General features: G+C 54.5%; 1 protein-coding gene across 4 annotated transcripts in view; it reads right to left on the reverse strand.

Moving 5' to 3' along the window:
• The window catches only part of PSTPIP1 (proline-serine-threonine phosphatase interacting protein 1), a 46,516-nt gene extending 25,733 nt beyond the window's left edge, over nucleotides 1–20,783 (reverse strand). For all 4 annotated transcript variants that reach the window (XM_025883794.1, XM_025883793.1, XM_025883792.1 and 1 more), the window contains exons 1-3: nucleotides 20,294–20,783; nucleotides 826–926; nucleotides 385–459 (exon numbers count right to left, since the gene is read on the reverse strand). In XM_025883794.1, the coding sequence (XP_025739579.1) occupies nucleotides 385–459; nucleotides 826–926; nucleotides 20,294–20,329 (212 nt within the window). In that variant the 5' untranslated portion in view covers nucleotides 20,330–20,783. The remainder of the gene's footprint in view (nucleotides 1–384; nucleotides 460–825; nucleotides 927–20,293) is intronic.
• Between the last annotated feature and the right edge of the window lie 3,365 nt (nucleotides 20,784–24,148).

A 24,148-nucleotide genomic window follows, 5' to 3' on the forward strand; every position in this document is an offset into this window, starting at 1 on the left:
TCCTTGAGGCCCAGGCTAAGCCAAGGCTGCACGGGGAGTGGGCCACCAGGGGCGGGCCTGTCACCTGGCTCTCAGGACGTGGGCAGAGGCTGCCCAGGTGCTGCTGGCCTTGCTACAGACACCTGAGGACAGATGTCCTCTGTCCCCTGCCCAGAGCCTTCTTGGCGCTCAGACAGCAGGGGTTCCCCCCACCCCAGAACCTGACCTCACCCAGAATGCCCCGTCCCCAAGAGAGTTTTCCTCCAGGCATCTCCACCCTGCAGCCATCCAGACCCTTCCTGGCCCTCCCTGCTCCACCCCATGCCAGGAAGTCCTAAACCCTGTTGACAGGCCCAGAAAACACCTGATGAAGGAGGAGGGAGCCCAGGGCACGGGACCTCTTACTTGATCTCTGTCTGGCCACCTGCCTTCCGGGCGATCTGCACCAGCTCCTTGCCATAGCGCTCCTCTGCTTGGGCCCTGCAGGAACAAAGCGCGGGCCCTGTGTCCCCACTTCCGCTGGCTGCGGGCCCCTTGGATGTCTGTGCTGCAAACTGAGGGTCCACCCACTCAGCCTCTGGGGGCCAGCAGGCCCTGCAGCCTCCTCCTTGAGAAAATTAAGCCCCCAACCCTTCTTTGAAATAAATGTTGGCCAAATACCTGCACATTTGAGGGGGCATCAGATTCTTGTCCCACTGGGGGGAGGCCCTGGCTGGGAAAAGCAGGGAAGTCACCCTCCCGAATCTTCAGAGCAGGGGGTGTCCCAACAGCAGCTTGGCTGAGTGGGGGGTCCTGCTGCTTCCACAGCCCACTCCCCCTCCTGGCACCCTCCCGGGTCTGGCTCACCTCTGCCTCAGCAGCTCCTCCACGTCCTTGCACATCTTCCTGCCGTCCAGCAGCCTCTGCAGCAGCACCTCATAGCCTGTGTGGGCCGTGAAGTCCCTGCACTGGAACATGGGACAGAGGGGCGCGTGAGGGTGGGTGGGGCAAGGACCCCACTGCCACCTCCAGGGAAAGTCTCTCTCCAGCCGCTGGGGCCTGACCTGCCTGTCTGCCTCCAGGCCCCACTCAGGGACAGGCTCTCGGGCTTCAGGAGCCGGCTTCACACAGGCACTCAGTGGGGCCCCCGTCTGTGGACGCACCAGGTGTGGGAGCCCTATGCGCCATGAGAGCACCCAGTCCAGGACGCAGCAACTCCAGCACAAGGTGGCCGTAGGAAGGGCCACCTCCAAGGCCCAGTGATGACAGCCTTACAGGGTGCCCAGCTCGGCTTGCTCCTGTCACGGTCCCAATAACCCTATTATCTTCATTGTCCAAGGGAGCAAAGTAAGGCACAGGGAGGGGGAAGCTTGGCTGCGCAGGTCTGGCCTTGAACCCAGGCTGTCTGGCTCGAGTCCATGCTCTCCACCTCAACACCACATGGCCTCCTGCAACAACAGCACCAAGTGGTGTTTCTTGATTGACAGCTGTGTGTCAGCTGCTGTGCTACACTCTGTGTGTGGGCTCAGGTGACCCTCTTGCCCCCACCGGGTCAGGTGGGCCTTGAGAGCGACTTCCAGGAGGCGCGCACACCCTAACACACGCCTAGGATCCCTGGCACATGCCCAGCACCCTAGGGCTAGCCATTAAGCAGGACAGTGGGGAAAGGGCTATTTGGGAGCAGTCTCCCGGATACAAGCCCCTCTGCTGCCTGGCACTTGCTCAGTCCATCCTGGCGCTCCTGGCCAACGGCATTCTCCCTTCTCAGCCCTGGAAGGGATTCTGAGCTGCTGGTGCTGGAGCTGGGGGACGGAGGGCCTCCTAGGGTCTCCCCCGGGGCTAGGGAGGGGGTGTTGGGGCCAGGCTGCACACAGGGCTAACTGGCATGGGAGGGAGATGGAGAAAGTGGTGAAACATGATGCTGACAGCAGGGCCTTCCTGCATCTCTGACCCAAGCCTGGCTCCCGCACCCATGCCTGAGGAAGGACCCCCAGCCCCCACCCCCCGGGATGCTGGGCCAGGCGAGCCCTGAGATTCAGCACCTAGTCTGTCTTCTTTTCCAACCCCATGGACCCCGCAAAGCCTCGGAGACTGGAGAAAGGGTCCCTGCTTTCCTGAGGACACATACCACAACCCCATCTCAGACCTCAGTGAATCAGTGGGGCCACAACTTGGGGGAGGCAAGTCAAGCCCATCTTAGGGTCAAGAGCTGGTGGTGCACCTTTCCCCATCCCATGCTTCTCCTCAAATGCTGTGTATGGGTATGTAGGGAGAGGCAGGAGAGGAGTCTAAATCCAGGAGAGCTTCCCACAGGAAGAGGCATTTGAGCCAGGTTCTAGGAGAGAAGGTGTTGTTCTTCAAGGTCTAAGTAGAATCAGACATGGTAGGAAGGGCAGAGATTCCACAAATGGCCTCACCTGGCCCTGTACCAGGCCCAGCCCTCCCTCAGCAAACTCAAAATAGTGAAATCTCCAGGCCCTACAGGATTCCTAGGACTCCAAGCTTATTCCCTCCTCCATAAGCATCCCAAGAAATTCCTGAGGCCCAGGCTCAGCTGCCCACAGGGTGTCAAGCAGTGTGTGTGGGCCCTGGCTGGCTATTCAAGGCCCCAGCAGAAGGAAGTCGTCCCCAGAACCCCTGCCAGCCTGTCCGGGGTCAGGCATCAGCCCCCATGTCTGGGCTGGTGTGGTTGGGCCAGGCTTGCATTTCTGTGGCTTTTGTGAGCAGCCATTCGCCCACTAACCAGCCGGCAGACCAGGGCTTTCCGCCTCTCAACCCCGGCCCTCCCTCCAAAGCCCCCTGGCAGAAGGTCGTGACAGCTGGGGTGGGAGACGAATCCGGAGCCTCAGCCTCCTGCCCTCTGCCCACAAGGGAGGCACCCTGAGCTGGACACCAGCATTCAGGGCCCAGTTTCACAGACCAGCAAACTAGGAAGCATCTTGTCCAGTGCCCCTCAGTCTTCAGGGAAGCTGAGGCACAGAGAAAGGAAGGACCTACTTCAGGAAACACGGGCAGAGGCAGGACAAGCATGTGGGCTTGCAGGGGACCTGTCACTGCTCCCTGGAGCCTCTGGGAGAGCCGGCGTAGCCCACCCCTGCAGCTCTGCTCTCCCCTCCTAGGCCCCCACCTGGCCCCAGCTCTCCAGGGGAGCCCCTCCATCCTTACTGGGACGCCCAGACTGGAAAGACAAGCAAAACCAAACCTACGTTGGCCATTCTGTAGGAGGCAGAAGGTAGCGAGGGGCCCTGCAGGCTGTGTCCCCAGGAGCTCAAGATCCCAAAGTGCCGCAGGCTCAAGAATGGTGTTCAGTCTTTGCTCAGAGCCGCAGTGGCGTCAGCAACCACTGTGGCCAAGTGAGCCATGGTCACAAGCCATGAGACTGTTCTGAGGAAGTGCCTGGCTCCCTGGGGGCTGCTCCCTCCCAGCGCTGCACCCCTCCTCCAGCCTGCACCCTCCTCCTCCCCCTACCCCACCACCTCCTCCTCCAGGGAATGGGTTCTGACTCATTACCCAGAGCTGGGCAGAGTCTGTTCAGGCTGCTGTTCAGGAAATGAATGATCCAATCATTCAATTAAATAATCAATCAGTTCTGGGCGCCTGGGTGGCTCAGATGGTTAGCTTCTGCCTTCGGCTCAGGTCATGATCCCAGAGTCCTGGGATCAAGTCCCGCATCGGGCTCCCTGCTCCTTGGGAGACTGCTTCTCCCTCTGCCTCTCTCTCTCTCTCTCTCTCTCTCTGTCTCTCATGAATAAAAAAAAAAAAATCTTAAAAAAAATAAAATAAAAATAATCAATCAGTTCTGTAAGTTCATAGTCCAAGGCCCAGCCCGCATATCACCCCTGCCGGGGGGCAGGTTAGGGGACCCTGACCTTCCTTCCCAGCACCCACCCAGCTCCACCCTCTAAGTGCCAAAGCACTCGCTGCCAGTCCCCCTCCTTTACTGACTCACATTTCCACAATGCAGAAGCTACCAGGCAGGGCCTCACCCCTCCTCTGTCTACCCACAGCCTCTGTTGCCTGAAACCCACCCATGGCCTTGATCTTAGTGAAATTATGGGGTCTACTGGCCACACATTGGGAACATCACAGCAGTTTTCTTTTTTTTTTTTAAGATTTTATTTATTTATTTATTTGAGCGAGAGAGAGAGGGCACACAACGGGGGTGGGGCAGAGGGAGAGGGAGAAGCAAACTCCTTGCCATCTGGGGAGCCCGATGCAGAGCTCGATCCCAGGACCCTTAGATCAGGACCTGTGCCAAAGGCAGACGCTTAACCAACTGAGCCCCCCAGGTGCCCCATCACAGCAGTTTTCTTATTAAAAATGCCTCTCACCCACAGACCTAAGGGCAGGGACGAGGAGACCCAAAGGGGGGAAGTGACTACCCAAGATCTCTCAAGTGGTAAAGGTCAGAATCTGGGCTATGAGCCCAGGTCTGCCTGTCCCCCAGCCCACATACCTACATCAGTGATTCAAGAGATAACCAGCACTGTTTTTTATTTTGAAACATCAAAAAATAATTTAAAAAAATTATGTTTGAAAATGATTACTCAAATTTTTTCCAGCTTAGATCAAAGCTGTATTTTGGGCTATCATCCAGTTACCATGGATTCACAGAGACCAGCTCTGTGCCCAGGCTGGGTCAGAGGAACTCTTCCCTGGAGAGGGGCCATGCTGGCTCCTCAGATGTGCACACTGGGAAGCAGCGGGCAGCCAGAAGCCGGGCCTATGCCCGGCGGCACCCAGAACAATCCACCCCGAGGGAGGGTGCCAGGTGCTGAGAAGCTACAGTCCCCTCCTTTGGGAGTCCTGCTCAAGCCAGATGTGGGACCCCAGGCCTCACCCTGGTGCTCCCTTTCCCCAGGATCAGGACAGCAGGATGTCTCCTGAGGCTCTAGAAGGAAATGCTCGGGAAAGCTCTGAGTGGTAAAAGCATACTCCTGCCTCAGCCTTCAGGCAGTGTGGGGAAGGCCCAGGTGCCCTGGGCTGCCCTGTGACAGCCCAGCTGCTTCCTTCTCTACACAGGTCTATGTGGCAGCCATCGCCCAGGCCTGTGCCCTGGCCCTGGCCCTGCCGTGCCCCCACTGGGTGGATAGAAAAACAGCCTTTGTAGTTGCCACCACTGCTCCCTTTTCCTACCCATATCACTCTTGGTGGCTGCAGGGACTAGGCCACAGGGCCTGAGCATGGCATTTCTCTTCGTGGGACTTGGTTTTTTCATCAAGGAAGTGGGGGCAGAGGCCAACCTCTTCCCTGGCCCTGACAACCCGCTCCTCTAGGGCACAGCCCCCTCGGGGCAGACTGTGGCTGCCAAGTCGGGACGGTGCCCAGGCCGAGTCTCAGAGACTGTGCAGACTCTGGCAGACTAGCTGTGGGTTCACACCCCTGGTCATTCTCCCTCTGCCAGTAAAATGGGCCCAACAGTTCCCACCACCTGAGGAGCAATGAAATGATGTGCACAGCTGAGAATGGTGAACAGAGACCACAGCATGCCCGGAGTCCGGTATGAGGCTAAGGATTATTTACCCCCATTTTACAGGTGAGGAAAATGGAACGCAGGGAGGTCACCTAACGTGCCCAGGGCACAGGTGGGATATGAACCCAGCTCTCGCAGGCCAAGAGCTTAGCTCTTCGTCCCAGTCTCGTGCCTCTCTGCAACCCCCCAAGCTCAGTGGCTGTGCAGCAAGGGGTACTCCCCAGGCCCTGCTCTGTCCCAGCCTGCCTGCCACCAGCCCCACCAGGCAGAGGCGTGAGAGGGGTTGGCGTGCCCGGGAATCGGCAGACATTCTTCCTGGGGACCAAGTGAAGGGCTGTGGAAGGTAGCTGGGAAGAGCTGCCCTGTGACTTGCTGCTCATGAGAACTACCTGACAGGGAGGGAGGAGCCCCCACATGGGACCACGTGGCGCCGAGGGCTCAGAAGCAGACAGCTGCAGGGAGCAGAGCAGGGGCATTCTCGGGGGGATAGGGTCAGCCGAGAACCCAGGAGAGAAAGAGCTACCCCGTGGGCCTCTGCCCCCTGCTGCACCATCAGCAGCTCCCAGAGCTCCAGGGAAATAAGACCTTTCACCCCTTTAGAATCACTGACCCCGCACCCCACCCGGTCTGAGGAGACACCATAAGAAGGGGTTATGGGGAGAACATGGCAAGTGAAGAAACGGACCCCATCCTTTCCCCATCATAGGCTTCCCATGTGGAGTCGGGAGATTGGGAGTGTTCAACTGAACGAGAGAGAAATTCTGATAGGAGGTTGAACTGGATGAGTTATAACGAGACTAGAAAAGGACTAGAAAAAGCTCTAACACAAAGGCCCAGGTATGGGGAGGGGAGACCTAACAGTGGCTTTAGAAGGTGGAAGAAAGAAAAATTCAATTGCCAGCTTGCACCCTACCAGGCTCAAAAACCATTTTGTAAAATGTTAACCATTTTTGTTGAAAGCCTTTCTAATGTCTGACACGCTCTTGGGTTGATGGGCCCTTCATTCTTTCTTTAGCCTTAGGAAAAAAAAATCACCTTTTATCAGTGGGAGAGGGGACAGAACAGGAGACTAGACTCACTCATCTCACCCAGACGCCCCAGAAGCCCCGGGCAGCAGTCCGAGCAGGCGTTCAGGGCCACTCGATCCCAGTTTCACAGAAGGGACCTCTGCAGCCAGCGTGCCTCCCGTGACCCGCTTCCTGGCAGCAGGTTACTGTTGCTTGTATTCCATGGACTGAGAAACCAAAGGGTGAATATTATCAGGAAACTGAACTCTCCAGAAAGCAGCTCCCTCAAGGCGGGAAGTGGGTCTGTTTCCCTGCTGGGTCCCAGAGCCCAGCATCTGCAGTGCAAACACATTGGACGAGCGCCAAATAAATGTCTCAGGGAGGCCCTTGAGAGGATGTGGTTTTACGACTGCTGGCTCTGGAGATGTCCCGTGAAGGGGACCAGATCATTGGCTTGTGTTTCAGTGACTCATTACCCAACACCTTTACATAAGCCAGACAGACTCATCCCCTCTACTTCTTAAAGCAGTATTATTGTCCCCATTGTACAGGTAAGGAAACTGAGGCTCAGGGTGGATCAGTCCATGAGTGGCAGCCAGGCTCTTTCCACTGCCCTACAGCTACTACCCCACAGTGAGGCTTATCTCTACCATTCTTAGTTGGCAAATTGAGGAAGGCAAAGGACCAAAAACCCAGGTGTGGCTCGGATGGTGGATGGATAGATGGATGACCAGAGACTTCTATAAACAAGCTGGTTGCTTCCCTAGAGTATGCGGGGGCAGGTGGGTGAAGAGAGGGTCCCAAGCCCAGGTGCTTGAGAAATTGCTGAGGCCTGCAGGCCTTTGTGGGGCCATCAGGAGCAGAGGGAGTGTCTGTGGTTGGTGTCCCCAGAGGCCCTAAGCCAGGACTCGCGGGGGTAGAGGGAGCGAGGCCAACTCCAGATCAGCACAAGCAAGGGCTTCCCAAGACCAACCCAGGTGGCCCCAGATATGGCTGCACGGGGCCAGCTGCCTCAGCAGGTGGAGAGCGCCCCTCACAGGTCAGGGATTCCGCAGGGACCGTGAGCTGACCCAAGGATTGGAGGGGTCCATGCATAAGCAGACAACTGTGGGGTGATTTGCAACTTTTCTAAGATGGCTCAGGGTAGATTCTAGAGGGAGAGAGCCAAGAAGGCAAAGACTGGGCTTTTCTTTTTAAAGAAAAAAAGCACATTGAATGCAGTTCGATGCGTGAATCTGGGTTCAGCTGGGCTGATAGGAGCTTGAGATTAGAAATGAGTTTCCAGAGGATTCCATCTCTCCACTGAGCCCCAGCCTCCCCGGGGCCTTCAGGGCCCCCCCACCCAAGCAGTCAAGCAGCAGAGCAGCCTGGCTGGCTGGGCCCCTGAGATGGCCAGGCCCCTCCACCTCCGGCCAGCGGTCGCCCTGAGCCTTCCAGGGACCTGTCAAAGCCCTGGGAACTTTCAGAGCCTCCCAGGAATCCCCCATCACCAGGTGTGGGGGGCAACGCTGGCACCAGAAGAGGACCTACTGTGGGAGGGGGCGCTATTGTTGGAGGAAAGCAAGGATGAGGGAGGTTATGTAACTTGTCCAGGCCCAATCAGCAATTGTGTGGGTGGGCCTGCCTTTCAACCACAATCAGTCTGGTTTGAAAGTTTTGCTCTTTTAGATAGAGCTCCTCGGATTAGCAGGAAGGAAAGGTCTCCTATTGCACCCTCCTCCCCCAGGCTGTGAAACCCTGCCCACTTCCCCTGCGCTCTCTCTAGTCTTAAAGGCCCAGCTCAACCCCGATGCCCCCTTCTTCCTCCTGCTTTATGAAACCAAAACGTGTAGAAAAAGTAGAGCAGGGAAGGGACAGGGAGTGAACACCAGTCCAGGCAGAGGCCTGCAGGTGGGAATGAGCCCCTGAGGTTCAGGAGACCCCTCGGAGTGGTCCTGGTGAGACCTCAGGGGTGCTGGAGTAGGTGTCTGAAGAGGTCGCCCGAGGCTGGCCACAGGAGAGCCTCAGGAGAGCCTCAGGAGCAGGTGTGGGGCCTTCCCAGGAGGTCAAGGGAACCAGGGTTCCCTTTCAGGTTCCAAGTTCAGGGAAAGGGAGCTGGGTGGGGTGCAGTATTTAGAGGCCAGGGTTCTAAATAGTTTGTTACCTCTAATCCTCAGAACCCCCTGGAATGTCAGGACTGTGCCATAATTACTGCCCCACATTACAGATGAGCACCTGAGACTCAGCAAGGTGCATGACCTGCTCGGGTCACATGGTTCCTCTCCACCACCCCCACCAAGCTGATCTGGCAGCAGGGTCTCCCTTGATCTAGCCCTGGGTAGAACAGGAAGCAGACGCCAGTGGGAAAGGGTGGGTGAGGGAAGCAGTGGGAGGCGGAGGAAAGGAGGGAGCGGAGCCACCCCAGATCCTCAGCCCTGGAGGAGACTAACCCCTTGACCAAGGACAGGCACTGTCCAGCCCCTGCCTGTGGCCGGCCATACGGGGCTCCTTGCCACACAGTCTTCAGCTTGTGGGTGACCAGTCAGAGACTAGAGGCTGGCACCAAAGGTCCACCTACTGTCCCTGCACATCCTGTTCCCCAAGTGTCACCGCTCCCACACTGCCTACACCTGCCAGGGGAGGGCCCCACGGAACGCCACCCCAGCAGGAAGTCCAGGTAGCAGAATGTGGCAAGAGCTCAGGCATTGGTTTCTAGTCCTGGCCAGTTGCATGGGCACAGTCAGTGCAACCGTGGGCGAGTCACTTAACCTCCCGAGCAAGAGTCCCTCCTCTGTAAAATGAATGTGAACCTATGGCCCACCGCTGGGCTCTGAGGACTAAATGGACTTGTACATGGAGGAGCCCAGCAACGGGCACCTGACACTGAATGAGTTCCTGGAAAATGGTGCTCACTGTGATGAGTACGTATTAAGTCAAAGAAAGGAAATAAAAAAGGAGAGCTAGGTTTGAATCTGGGCTGTAACTCTTATTTGGACTGGTTGCTTCCAATCCCTCAGACTCAATTTTTTTTGAATTTGTAAAATGGGAAGAACAATTGGACCATGTGCCCTCACAGGACTGACGTGGGGCGTCTTTCTTTGTGGCTGTGAACTGCTCCTCCCTTGGGCTTGAGACTTGCTCAAGAGACAGAGATGGAGCCCTGGAGCTGCAGAGATGCCCCATTCCCATTGCCACACCCTTTTCTGAAAGCAGGGACAGACCCTTGCTGCCTCTGGAGAAAGCCCTTTGGCCTCCTCTGCCAGCCTTGGCAGGTTCCGGGTCTCAGAGCTGACCCTGGGCTCTGGGTGCGAGCTGGGCCCCTGCACTTGCAGGGGGTCTGCACATGGGGCTCCTTGCCCCTACGAGGCCATTAACGTGCATGTTGCCACATGTCTATCTTCTAACCACAAACATCCATTTAATACAGACAAGGGGCCAGAGGCTCAGAGAATGGAGGGACTCACCAGGGCCACACTGTGAATGAAGTAGAATCAAAGCAGGGCATTGGGTTCTAAAGGCAGCGTGAGAGACAAAGATGGCACCCTCCGAGGAAGGGTTCTGTGTTGGAGCCTGGGAAATTGCTTTACCCTGCCCAACACAGCCAGCGTGCATCTAGCATAGAGCCACACTGCAGGAAAATACGTCTCTAAATAGAGCAAGATGCCACCCCCTAGACCCTGGAGCGCTGGGCTACCTGAGGACCCCTGGGCAATCTGAGACCATGCGCTGGTTAACTTTCCCTCTAAGCCAGCTGGGAAGTCCGGGGCCAGAAGTCCCGATTTTCAGAGGCCCCTCAGGTCCAGGCAGGCAAAGGCCAGGGCCGACGTCAGTTCCCTGCGGGATCTTCCCATGATCCACTGAGGAAGTTGGTGACCCGACCTGTGGGCCGATGCTCCTTAAGAGTGAGAGCCGGTGGGACCTCAAGGAAGCCCAGGAAGCCGGGAGGTGGAACAACTACAGACAGGATCTTGCCATCTGTGTGCTTGTGTCTGTAATGACGGTCATTCTGACATGGAAGGGGATGGAAATTGACCCTGGAGTCAAAGGAGCAAATGTGGCTGATGTCGGAACCCAGGAAAACCAGACTCTCCGAGGAGGGTGTTCTTCCAGCATGCCCAGGCTGGGAGAGTTATAGAAGGTTTGTCCGAGACTGGTGGCCAGTCCAGGCTGGGCAGCTGCAGGAAGGTTCAGACCTCAGCTTCCTCACATATAAAATGGGAACAATAGAAACACTTCCACTCAGAACCTCAATAGCCAATGATGTTGAAAAAGAACAAAGTTGAAAGACTCACACTTCCTGATTTCAAAACTTACTACAAAGTTAGAGTACTTTAAATAGTGTGGCACTGGCATAAGGACAGACATAGAGACCAATGGAAGAGAATAGAGAGCCCAGAAGTAAACACATATATGATTTTCAACAAAGATGTCGAGATCATTCAATGGGGAAATGACAGTCTTTTTGACAAGTAGTGCCGGGAAACTAGATATCCACATGCAAAGGAATGCGGTTGGACACATTCCTTACACTGTATACAAAAATTAACTCAAAATGCATCAATGATCTAAATGTAAGAGCTAAAACCATAAAACTCTGAAAATAAAACATAGGGGAAAAGCCTCAAGATACTGACTTTGGTAATGATTTCTTGGATTTGACACCAAAAAGCACAGTTAACAAAAGAAAAAATAGATAAATTAGATTTTTGTCAAAATGAAAAACTTTTATGCATCAAAAAACACTATCAAGAGAATAACAAGACAATCCACAGGTTGAGAGAAAATATTTGCAAATCATATATATGATAAGGGATTCATATCCAGAATATTTAAAGAAACAAAGCAAACACAAATAATTCAAAAGTAAACGAAGGACCTGAATAGATGTTTCTCTAAAGAAGATACACAAATGGCTTAATAAGCACACAAAAAGATGCCCAACATCATTAGTCATTAGGGCAATACAAATCAAAACCACAGTGAGACGCCGCTTCATGCCCAGTAGGCTGGCTGTAATTAAAACACACATGGGCACACGAGCCTGCGCACACACACACTCACACACTCACACACACACACAGGTATTGGTGAAGATGTGGAGAAATCAGAACTCTCGTGCATTGCTGATGGGAATGAAAATGAAGCAGCTGCTGGAGAGCGTGGGTTAGCCTTCTGAACTAGTTAAACGTAGGATCACCGTATGATTTAGCAATTCCACTTCCAGGCAAATACCCCAAAGACCTAAAAGTAGGGATTCAAACAGAATCCCAGAACACTCATGTTCATAGCAGCATTATTCACAATATTCAAAAGGAGGAAACAACCCAAGAGTCCATTAACAGATGAATGGGTAAGCAAAATGGGATATATACGGAGAATGGAATATTGTTTAGCCACAGAAAGAAATGAAATTCTGATGTCTGTTGAAACACGGATGAACCTTTCCTTTTAAGGATTTTATTTATTTATTTGAAAGAGAGAGAGAGAACAAGTGGGGGGGAGGGGCAGAGGGAGAGGGAGAGGCAGGCTTCCCGCTGAGCAGGGAGCCCGATATGGGGCTTGATCGACCCCAGCGCCATGGGATCATGACCCGAGCTGAAGGCAGACGCTAAACTGACTGCGCCACCCAGATGCCCCAAAACATGGATGAACTTTAAAGACATGCTAAGTGAAAGAAGCCAGACACCAAAGAACAAATATTGTAGGATTCCACTTCTATGAGGTTGCTAGCATAGGCAGACTCATGGAAAGTAGAATAGAAGTAGGAGATGAGAGGAGGGAGGTGAGGAGTTAGTGTTTAATGGGTATGGAGTTTCTGCTATAGGGATGACAAAAAGTTCTGGAAATAGTAGCGATGGTTGTGCGACATTGGGAACGTACTTAATGCCGCTGAATCACGCATTTCAAAATGGTTAAAGTGGTAAGTTTTATGTTACGTTTATTTAACACAAGAAAAAGAGGTAATCGTACAAGATTATAAGGTTAAAAACAAACAAACACAAACCTCTACCCTCTACTCATTCCCAAGTGAGTCGAACGAGGTCTCATCAATGGGACGAGCCGGGTGCGCTCATTGTCGGCAGTGTGTCCAGCTTCACCATATGATGGGCACCAGTGCTTCTGCCGCACTGTGGACACACTCAAGAACCCCGGAAAATAGTGATGTCCAGCCTCCCACCCTGAAATTCAGATCTAACTGGCCTTGGATGTGCTCTGGGCATTGGGACCGTGGAGAACTACGGTTGCGTAAGATTTGGCTCCCTGTTACATTTCCGATCTTATCTCCAAGTACCCCCACCTCAGTCCCTTGGTCCCAGCCACACAGACCTCCTTGTCCCTTGAACATATCAGGCACTCTCCTGCCTCAGCCCTCACCCCTCCTTTCCTCCCCAGTAGGGCTCAGCTTCTGTTTTCCCATTTCTGCTGCTGGGAAGCCCTAAGCCCATCTGGCCGCCCCTTCCCTGTGCTGGCTGTAATCTCTGCAGTACCAGCTGGCTCTTCCTATTGCCCAATAGTGGGTACTGTCAACACCAGTGGAAGGGGCTGTCATTCGCCTACCTTCTCACCCATTGCTCAGGGCACCAGATCTTCGCAAACCACACACCTCCCGCTAAGCCCCAGGGGCTCTCTGACCCAGGCCCGGGAAGGTAGCAAGCCCACCCTAGCCCAGTAACCCCAAAGTCCACCTCGGTGGCATCCCCAGACCCACACCCCGTCTATGAGTTTTCCCCACTGGCACACCTTTGCCCTTGCCATTCCTTCCCCTGGAGTCCATCTGCCCTCCTGCCGTCTCCCACTTCTGCGGGAATTGGAGTGCAAAGAGGGCCATTGAGAAGCAGATCTTGTTTTCCGCTAAGAATAAAATTGAAGGTGCGAGTGACTCTCTTGACCCAGGCCGCTGCGGCCAGTAAGTCCTCCAGGTGACCATTGCAGGCATCGAGCACAACCACAAACCTCACACAGCTGCAAAAAGGGAGTAAGAATATCACGTTCGTTCACAGGGCTATTGTTGGAATTAAATGCATCTTGTCACTTGAAGCCATGGGGATGACTCTCTGATGGCAGAATTTAATAGGCAATGGGAACAAAGTTGGGAAGGCATTCTGGGAATCGGAGGGTGCTCATATGCGGCTCACCCTGGAGGCGCACATGCAATCGTACATCTGGGTCCCTTCGAACCTGCTTCTGCTCTGCTAACTCCCTATGGTGAGCCACGGGAGGCAGTCCCCTTAGTACTGCCCCATCTCCAAAGCCTTTGTCTTAGGTGAGCATCACTCTGTTGTCCTGCGGATGAGGACACTGAAGTTCAGAGAGGGGAAATGATTTTCCAAGGCCTGGCAAGTGAAGGTGGAGGTCGGGTGAGGCTTTAAGGAGGCATTTGGCTCCTGAGCCTGGAGGGAGACCCCGCTGGAGCAGGTCCAGGGCAGGGCCCCGGCGTGGGCAGCCCTTGGGGAACAGGGGGCCACTCTTGCTGGAAGCCCAGGCAGTTTCAGTTTCCACACCCTTCATTGTGTGGTTTATGGCATCAGCTGGACTCTGGGTGAGGAAGAAGGGCATCCCGCCCACGGCCTGCGGCCTCCAGGCTCCTTTGCATGAGAGGAACATCTGCCGCTGGAGAGCGTGCAGAGAGCAGAAGAAAGTGTCTCTGCCACAACTTCAGGACAGTCAGGACCTTTCACAATCCGGCTGGGGCTTACCTCCCTACCGGGCACCCTGCACACCCCTTTGGGCCAGAAAACTGCCTTCCAAACCCATTGTGCCCAACTTCCCCACTGGCACACCTTTGCCCTTGCCATTCCTTCCCCTGGAGTCCATCTGTCCTCCTGCCGTCTCCCAAATCCTTGCCCACCAGCGAGCACAACCACAAACCTCACACAGCTGACCACCTTCCCAGCCCCTGGGCGACCATGTACCACAAAGTGTGCACAAAAGCGTGGAAGACATAAGGCTATCAAACCACACATGTCGCCTAAAAACATCTTAGGCTTGAAAACAAGAATTGCCTGGTTTTGTTTTTAAAGATTTTCCTTTTAAATGACACAAATAGGGGGCACTTGGGTGGCTCAGTTGGTTAAGCGTCTGACTCTTGATTTCGGCTCAGGTCATGATCTCAGGGTCATGAGATGGAGCCCCGTGTCTGCCTCCACACTGGGCGGGGAGCCTGCTTAAGATTCTTTCTCTCCCTCTCCCTCTGCCCTCCCCCCTCCCATGCTCATGCGCCTGTGCTCCCCAGCACTTTTTTTTTCTCTCTCTCTCTCAAAAAAATAAAAAAAAAAAATGACATACATAATCTGTGTTCACTTATGGAAAATTAGGGGAGAAATAGAAAAATAAGCTTACTTCCAAAGCCACAGAAATCAATGCTAACACGTAGGGGGCCCCCCTGTTTGTCCTACACGAATTATTACTCAAACAAGAATCAACTAGCCTATCTCTTTGATTTCAGGGGCAGAGTAAGTCGGCGGCCCACAGACCTGGGTGGGAGTCCCTGCCCTGCCCTGGACATGAGACCTTGGAGTAGGCCTGCCCATGCCTTCATTCAGGAGGTAGGAGGACATTGACAGAGAAAGAGTCTGTCCTCATTCCTTCAAAGGGCCACGGCCAGGGAGGCACGGAGAAGCCAGTTGGTAGCAGGAAGGCAGGACAGCTAGGGCCTCCCTCTCCCATCTCCTGCACTGTCTACGTACGAGCCCCTGTTCCTCGGGAAGACCCACTCCTCAGCCACGGGCCTCCTTGATCTTCAAGGCCATCAGGGCCTGCCCTGCTGCAAGTTCTCCCCCAAAGTCTGAACAGCTTCAGTTCCCAGCAGAGCCCCTCCAGTCCTGGCCCTCCCAGCCCCATCTAGGCCACTCTGGTCCCTCCTTCCTGCATCAAAAGGCTCCTGCCCAGCTAGAAACGTGGCCCCATTCTCTCACCCAGGAATGTCTCCTCTTCCAGGAATCCACCCAAGGAAATAATCCTCAAGTGAAAAATTCTGATACACAGAGATCTACCCATTGCCTCTCTGCCCAGAAGAACGAATAACTGGCAGCAGCAACCTAAACGTCCAACAATAGGGGATTGGATAAATGAATCATATGTCTACCAAACCCACAAGCTGGACTGTGTAGCCATTAACAATGGTGTTTTGAAACGAGGAAATCACACCCACACCCACACATGTTCAAAATGGAATTATGCTGAAAAGCAGAGGGGAAGGTATCCACAACAATGTGAGTACACTTAACCCCACTGAACTGGATACTTAAACATTAGGATGGTGAATTTCATGTGAGGTATACTTTGCCACAATTAGAAATCAATTTTAAAATGCAAGAAAAAGAAAGGGGAGAATACAACACTGTGTACACAATATGCTTGCACCTACGTAAAAATAATCTTAGGGAAGCACAGCAAAATATTACCAGTTGTCTTTGTGTGATGAGACTAAGGGTGCTTTTTTCCTGGTTTTCTCTATTTTCCTTTTAGGATCTTATACTTAGATTAGAAGGTATATACATAGCTTAAAGTGCTCAGAACAGAATCGGTGCCCAGGGAACATGAGCCTCTCCTGATTTTCTGTGAGGCCCCAGGGCCATGATTGGTAGCTACTGGGGTAGAGGACCCAAAGTGGGGCCTCTCTCCTAAATGGGGAACCTCGGAGTCTCAGAACTGGGACGGGAAGGGGCAAAAGCAGCAGAGCCGGCACATGGGGGAGAGGTGAGCCCATCCTTAGCCCCCTGGGTGTCCCTGGTGAGTCGTCCCCCCACCCGGAAAGTGGTGTCTTCCTCTGTCCTCTATGTGTTGGGGAGCTCAGCTCCTCCCAGCTGGCTGGTTTCCAGATGAGGCTGGAGCCTAGCCTCAAAGGGGAGCGATGTGGCTACAAGTCAGAGGGAAAAATTTGGGCTTACTTCCTCCACCGCCTTGGTAGTTCCTGCCCAAAGCAGGGGGTAGATGTCACTGTAGTATGTGGCCCAGCCTCCTCAAGCCCTTACTTTGCCTTTAACAACCCCAAAAGGGATAGGATGTGGATCTCAATAAAACCTGGTCCAGAACTAGGTTTTCCCTCTTAAAACAACACCCAGTGGCTTCTTGGCACAGGTCTGGGAGCGAGTGGGAGGAGGGTGAGAAGGCACAGCTCCTAGCCCTGCCCCTCCCTGTGCCTTGCCGAGTTAGTAGGGAAGCTCAGTCTTCAGTGCCGGACAGTGACATCCTTGAGGGCAAGACAGTCTCCTTCACCTGACTGGATGTGGGGGGGAGGCTAGGGGTCCAGCTGAGACCGCCTAGCAGAGAATACTGCCCGGCAAATATTTGTAGAATATAACTAAAGTGAAACGAAGGAGAAAATGAGTTCAGGAAGGGACCATGGAGGCACTCTTGTACATACATTTATTCCACAAACACTGAACACTGTGTTGAGGATGCAGACCGCTGTTTTCTGCAACAGAGTTTGGCTGCCTACTGGCAGCAGAGCCACTGGCAAGGCGAGATTGGGAGGGGGTGGGACAGGACCCTACCCTGGGCTTCTGTGCCCCTCTGATTCACTGCTGAGGCAGGTTTTACGAGATCTAAAGCCCTCTCAGCTCAGGTACCTGGTATTCTCACCCCCAGCTTTGTCTCACTGACTGTCCCCGCTCTGAGGCCCAGCCACTAACTTCCTGCAAAGCTGCAATGTTCTCGACCATCTGTATAACAGAAATCAAATCATCCCTCCCCTGTGGCTAGTCCACCCCTGCCTCACTCCACAGTGGCCTGCATCTCAATGTTTTGCCACAGGAAAATGCAGGCTATAAATAAATACCAGGTGGCCACGTGGATGAAATGACAAATACAGGCCTACCAAGGGACAGAAGTAGCCAGTTCCCATGCTGAGTGTTCTCACCACCTCTGAGCCATTATGTCTGCTTTTTAGAGTTTTTTGGTCTCCTCCCTGCTATCAGGCTACCAGCTCCCTGTGAAACAGTTCAGGCCCACCAATATTTATCAGTCACCAATGTATGTCAGGTTCCACATAGACCCCTACTAAAGCCTGCATCTATAAATTAAAAGACCACATGACTAAGCTTGTTAAAATTGTGGGTAAAATTAGAGTTCATGGGCCCTAACTGAAAAATGATGGGGCAGCTCATATGAGTAAAGTATATGAGCTTTAACATAAGCTCTTAGTGCCTCAGAAACCACTTTTGTTTCCCTCTCTCACTGTGAACCCCAGGAATAGGGCTAGCTTTCACCTGCGCTTGGGAGGGTTGAGTGTTATGGTATTAGACGTGATCCTTCTAGCTCATGGGCCCCCTTCCACTACGTAAGACTATTCATTTTCCCAAACTGTGAGGCTACGGGGTTTAATGCCTTGTGCTATGGTGGGGGGTGGGCAGGGGGAGGGGCAGTCTGGGCTCTGTCCCTCCTACACAGCAGTTAGATCACTGTGTCTTTTGTGTTATAGATTTGTCTATAAATTGAGCTTCCAAACACTTCTATCAGCCTCATCTAGGAGGTAGGAAGGACAGAAATTTCCCCTCCATTTTGCTGATGTGGCCCAAAGATCCAGTGACCTGCTGTGCTGATAGAGGGTGTTAAAGCACCCTGGGTGAGAGCCTGGACACTGGAGCTAGGCTGTCAGGGTTTAATCCCTGCTGGGTGACCTTGGGCAAGCTACTTAAGTTCTCTGTGCCTCAACTACCTCCTCTGAATAATAGGGATGATCTCATCTACCTCATCAGTTTAAATGAATGAATAGATAAACAGTCCTGAGAACAGTGCCTGACTCATCTTTAGTACTCAGTGTTAGCTGTCCTCATGGGCTGGGCTGGGCTGAGCATCAGAGGGGTTCGAATTCAGAGCCCTGGGGGCAGTGATGCTGACAGTGACCTTCTGGGGCATTGCCCAGGCTCAGGGTGAGAGGCTCCCACTGGCCACTTCTCTCCCCAACTGTCTCTGGCCGCCCCTAGGCTAGATCCTCACTACAGCCCAGGGAGCCAGCAGGGGAGGGGAGGAGGCACCTGGAGCTCATGAAGCCTGCAGTGGCTCAGAGGTGGGACAAGCCCAGAGCATGGCTGCATGTCCCTTAGAAAGCTGCCACAGGTGGGCTCCTTTCTTCCTGCTGCTGCCTTCCCTGCCACACCCTGCCCCCCCCCGTACCATCCCCCACTGCCCAGATCCTGCCATGGGGGCTGCTCCTTGCCAGAGCTCTGCCCTCGGGAAGGTGGGGCCAGAGGCCCTGGGCTGGGACAGATGTCCTAGAGGTAAAACGGTCTGCCCTGGGCTACTGAGCACCCTGGATTCCCAGGCCCTACCTCTTTCCCCCACTTCTTTTTTTTTTAAAGATTTTATTTATTTATTTATTTGACAGAGAGAGCAAGAGAGCACAAGCAGAGGGAGCAGTAGAAGGAGAGGGAGAAGCAGGCTTCCCGCTGAGCAAGGAGCCCGATGCGGGGCTCGATCCCAGGGCCCTGGGATCATGACCTGAGCCGAAGGCAGACGCTTAACCATCTGAGCCACCCAGGTGCCCCTCCCCCACTTCTCACTCTCAGTCAGAGCTGAGGTGATGACTCACTGCCCCATCCCCCCCACTGCAACCACCGCCCCTTTGTGAGGGCCCAGCTGCCAGCCTGGTGCTTGGGTTGGGCTGAGTCAGGTCTGCCTCCATTGGCATCTCTGACCTGAGCCCACCTCTTCTTTGTAGAGACGGGGAAATGGAGGCCCAGAGAGGAACAGGGTACCCTCCCCAGATGGCCCTCTGACCACTGTGTGGTCAGGGCAAGCGGGAAGCAGGCCATTTGCATGCTGGCCACAGGCCCCAAGCAGAGCACGGCCCGGAAGGGAAGGAAGGCTTGGCTCATTAGCTCTCATCCTTCTGGCCGCAGGCCCCAGGAAAGGGCCCAGGGAGGGCCAGGCTGCTGGCTGAGGCTGAGCTGGCTGAGTGAAGGGCCAGGGAGTCCTCTGCAGGGCTGGGGGGGGAGGGGTGGGACACCCTCAGGACAGCCTCATTCCCCAGCTCTAACCAGAGAGGTCTCAGCTTTTTCCCCACAAGCCACTGGGGACAGCCAGAGCTTGAGACACAGGGAAAGGGAGAGGCACAGTTGTAAGAAAAGCTGAGCAGATCTGGGGTCCAAATGGGCTTGCAGGCTGTGTGTGGCCCACGCCAAGCCATTTCAACTTCCGAGCCTGTTGGGTGCCACTGTTTCATGGGGGACAAGGACTTGAAGTACACCTGCACTGAACTGAAGAAAGGAAGCAAAGAATTGCCCTGCCTTGCTGCCTCCTCAGAGGACCCTGAATGTCTGTGCGCAAGAGAGGTTGTGTGAGGGGAAAAGAATTGTCATTTGGCGTGCCAGCAAGGTGCTGGGGACTTGATCACATTAGACGGCCTTTTTAAAGTCTCCCATTCGGTTGAGATGCTTGTTAGTATTGATCTGGACTGTAGAGCTGGGGAAAGTGAGGCTCAGAGAGCTCACATAGCTTGCCCGTCTCTAAGTAGCGGAGGCAAGACCAAATTCAAGTCTGTCTGGTCCCCAAACCCTTGACACCCCCCCTTCACCTCACATGGCCTTCTCAAGCTCTCACCCACGTATTAGATTCTCCTACAAAGACCCTGCAGTGGGGGGAGGGTCCCCCAGAGAAGTCAGGCTTGGGAGTAGAGAGGATATCCCTTGCCCACCGTAGTGAGGTTTGCAGAGAAGTCAGTACCCCAGACCAAGGACCCCCTTCTTCTCCCAACTCAGAAGGGACAGAAGCACAGGTGATGCCCCATAATTAAGGCCAAATATCAACTGCTATTTTTATGAGAAAGCCTCCCTCCTGGAGCCGCATCCCCATTGACTGCCACGGGAAAATTTCAGCCCAGCTGGCCCTCCCAGAGCCCGTTCTGCTTGTTCAGTGCCCCACCGTCTTCACTCACCCAAAAGGCATCTCTGAACTGAAGCTGGGGCAGCATCCTCAGACGAATGCGATGGCAAAGCTTGCTCTACTGCCACAGGCAGGGCTGAGCAAGGGCCAGGAGCCAGGCGCACCGTCCCAGGCCCGACAGTGCTGGCCCAGGCCCCCCCTCCCCGGCCGGCGCCGTCTGCAGTGCCTCAGAAGGCGGCCGCAAGCCAGAGAGGAGCTGCCGGAGGGAGGAAAAGGGCTCAACCTGTTTTGTTTGGGGCTAGAATCAGCAGCAAAATGAGGAAGGAGCAGTGGCCTTCCAGTGATGGGAGGGCGGGCCCTGGTGTCCAGCCGGCCCCTCGCCAGCCCTGTGCTGATGGAGACACAGGCAGGCTGCAGCACTGAGAGCACGGATACCAGCCCGGGGTGGGAGGCTGCAGCCAGCGGGAGAGGCAGGCTGGTGCACAGGCCAAGCGGGAAGGCAGCCTGGGGCCTGCGCAGGAAGGTTTGTGCAAGTTCCCCCGGGGCAGGCACCAGGGCCCTCGCCCACAGGAAGTGGAGTCGCAGGGCTCCCTTGTGCAGCCCCGCCTGACACCCGCCACCCTGCTGCCCGCCTCCACTTGTCCCCTTCCAAAGCCCTCGCTGGGCCATGCCCAGAGACCAGAAACTTCGGGAACCTGAAGCGCACTGAAGGTGTGGGCAAGGACAGGGCAGGAACCCGAGGGCTGTTGCCCACCACCCCGGCCCCATGCCGAGCCGGGCGCAGAGCGGCTAGACTCTCCAACCCGCCCCCCCACCAGCAAACCATACTTGAGGGGCTCACCCAGGCCCAGGACATCGCTATCATTCATCAAACCCTGGCTGCCTGGGGCCCCAATCCACAGCCCACCCTCAAGGAGCTCACTGTCTGGGGGCAGACAGCTGTGTGTTGGGGGGTGTGGGAGATAGAGATGGGATAAGCAGGTAACTAGCCAAGGGAGAAGAGCCTGAAATCTCATAGGCACTGGCCCCTAAGTCTCCAGATTACACACTCTCTGGGGCAGGAAGCCCCCCCGGGGAGATGGAGGCTTCAGGCTGAAAGACTATGCTTCAACTGAAAAACAGGATTATAAAGGCAATGTGGGAGTCTGAAAACCCGGGTTGAGGTCCCCATTTTTGTTTTGTCTGGCCCCTGCCCTTTAGTGGTTGAGTGCGTTGTTAATCCACCCTCCAAGTCTCTGAGCTTCAGTTTCCCTATCAGCCACCCCCACCCCCATCTTTAGAAAGGAGACAATGTTGAGAATGTTACCGGGATTTTCAGTTTGGCTGGGCAGGTGCTGGGGACACCGACCTTGGAAAGAGCCCTGGGCTGCCGCCCCAAACACAGCCCCAAGGAGCCAGGGCCTGACCACTCAGCAGAATATGCCTTCAGGGGGGCCTGGCCCAGGCTGGGTAGGTAAGAAGGGATGAGTCAGCCTTGTCCACAAATCACCACCCTTACCAATGCCTCCTTTACCACCGACTGTGGGTGATAAGACAGATGAAAGCTCGTGCGGAAGAAAGCTCAGTTCCCAAGTGCCAGTTATGTGTGCCCAGGGTTAGAGATGGGGCACACCCATACTTCTGAAATAGCCGCCCCAGAGAGAATCCTTCAGGGAGAACTGCAGAGCAGTGGGGCTGCCCCTGGTAGACCCCGACCTCCCGAACCCTTAGGTTTAAGCCAATAAACATCTTTAGCGTTCAAGGCACCCACATTTTCTGTTGCTGGCAGCTGATGATGTAGTTAACGGTGTACATATCACCTTGAACCCTGAAGGCCAAATGCGGAGGCTGCACCTTATCCTACTGGTCTCTGATAGCACTGACTCAGCCTCCCTGGCCTCAATTTTTCCATCTATCAATTGGGGTGATGCCTCTAGTTCTGCAGGCAGACTAGAAACCCGCTTGTGATAGAAGGCTTCTACCCTCTCGTTGGCAGAAAACTTCACAGCCAGGCTCCTTCCCCCATCACCCCCAACAAATTTCTGCTCCAAACAGACCTTTTCCCTTTCCCCAAAGGTACCTTTCCAGTGCTACACTTTTCCCTCTGCTCTCCAGCCTCTCTCTTGGCATTCCTTCCTCGACCTTCCTTACCTAGGCAAATTCCCCCAGGGCCTACCTCAAGGACCCCGCACAGGCCTTCCTTTCCCAATTGCTCTGGTCTAGCCAGGATGGCCCCGGAAAGATTACCGTGCTGGTCGCAGGCCAGAGCAATCATGGAAGGAAGTGATGGGAGGCATCCAAACAGGCGCCCAAGTTCTCGACTGCAGAGGTCTTCCTCCTCCCCTCACCCCACCCCACTTTCCACAGCTCCCAAGGCCAGGCCGCCTGAACAGCCAACTCGGCTTTGGAGCCCTTGCCGAGTGCAGGGGGCACCATGAAGCTTTCTACATAGCCCACCTCATTTAGTCCTCACCCCACCATTGCCTCCACTTCCCAGGGGAGCAAACTAGGGAGTAGAGTTTATGTGACTCACCCAAAACCTCACAGCCCGTGAACAGAATACTGGGCTTCAGATTCAACTCCGTCTGATGCCAAAGCCCATGCACTTGACCTCCATGGGTGTCTTTTACTAACAGCCCTCTCTTAACAATGGGTTTCACCCTTCCTTTCTCCACTTCCGCCTCCAGAACCTCTCACCCCAATCCAGAGCTGGAGAAACTGAACCTCAGGTGGTTGTTGGGGCTGGTGGTGTTATTGCATGAGAGTCCAGCTCTGGCACACCTTGTCCAAGTTCACTATGTTATTTGTGTCCACTGAGGACGTGTTGGCTGCAAGAAACATAAAACCAAAGGGTCTGATGTGGGGCCGGAGACAGCATGGCCCCCAGATGGGGTACGTTAGAGCTTCAACTCAGTGTCTCTGTGGTTCTCCTCCATTTCTGTCTTCCCCTTGGGGCTGCTGAGGCTCTGCGCTATCCAAACAAAGCCACGTGTACAGGAAGAGAAAGGCCACCTCTCCTTGCATCTCATTTTCTTCAAAGTCCTCTGCACCCTCATCCTCCCAGGAGACCTCCCCTGGTGTCTCGTGACCAGGAATGCCACATGTTCATACTTCATCACTGGGAAGGAGATCCCTTGGGGTGTCATGGATGTTGGGAGCCAACCACCGTGACTACCGCAGCCTTCTCTCAGCCAAGTCCACAAACACCGCTGGGCACCCACTCCTGCCAGGCCTTGCTAGAACTGGGGCCCAGAGGGCAGGCAGACCTGGTCTCTGCCTGGAGAGGCCCACAGACAGGTTCTAGAAAGATCTCTCCTGATGAGAAGTAGCTTGGGGTGGGGGGTAGGGGGTGAAGTCAGAAGACGGTGTTATAATACCTCTGAGAGAGAGAGAGTGAGAGGGGGCCTAGGCGGGGCACCCCGGGTGGGGGAGAGGGACAGCGAGCCATGGAGGAGGTGGAGCAGCAGGACAGAGACACCTGAGGGCCCCTCAGAAAAGGGAGCTCTTTTCGGACCTCCCTCAGTCACCAGCAACCCCAGGGAGGTGAATCCAGTCCTGAAAATCACAGCTTTTTAATGACTGTTCCAGTTGCTTCAAAACTCACTTTGCCTTGAGGTGCAGGTGGCTATGCCTCAGGCCAGGCTCTGGCTCCTCTTTTAAAGGGGCGCCCCCTGCCCAGGCGGAGCCCCAACCTGTTTTGCTTGGTATTTGAACACATCTGCTTGAAGGATTCAAGATGTAGTAGGTCCAAGGATTGAGAATAAAATGCAAAATCAGTTGTTACATCGATCACCATCGCCAGCCCCTGGGCAGGGCTCCGCTCTTATCCTTTTGAGCCAAATGAGCAACAAAATCAATACTACTAGCCTCCGTTGAGGGGATATCAGTACCTGCAGGACCTGCCTGCATTTTACATGCTTTAGCTCAT

This window comes from Callorhinus ursinus, unplaced genomic scaffold (assembly GCF_003265705.2).
Source record: "Callorhinus ursinus isolate GAN/ISIS: 27379988/994484 unplaced genomic scaffold, GSC_fseal_2.0 scaffold25, whole genome shotgun sequence".
Taxonomy (NCBI): domain Eukaryota; kingdom Metazoa; phylum Chordata; class Mammalia; order Carnivora; family Otariidae; genus Callorhinus; species Callorhinus ursinus.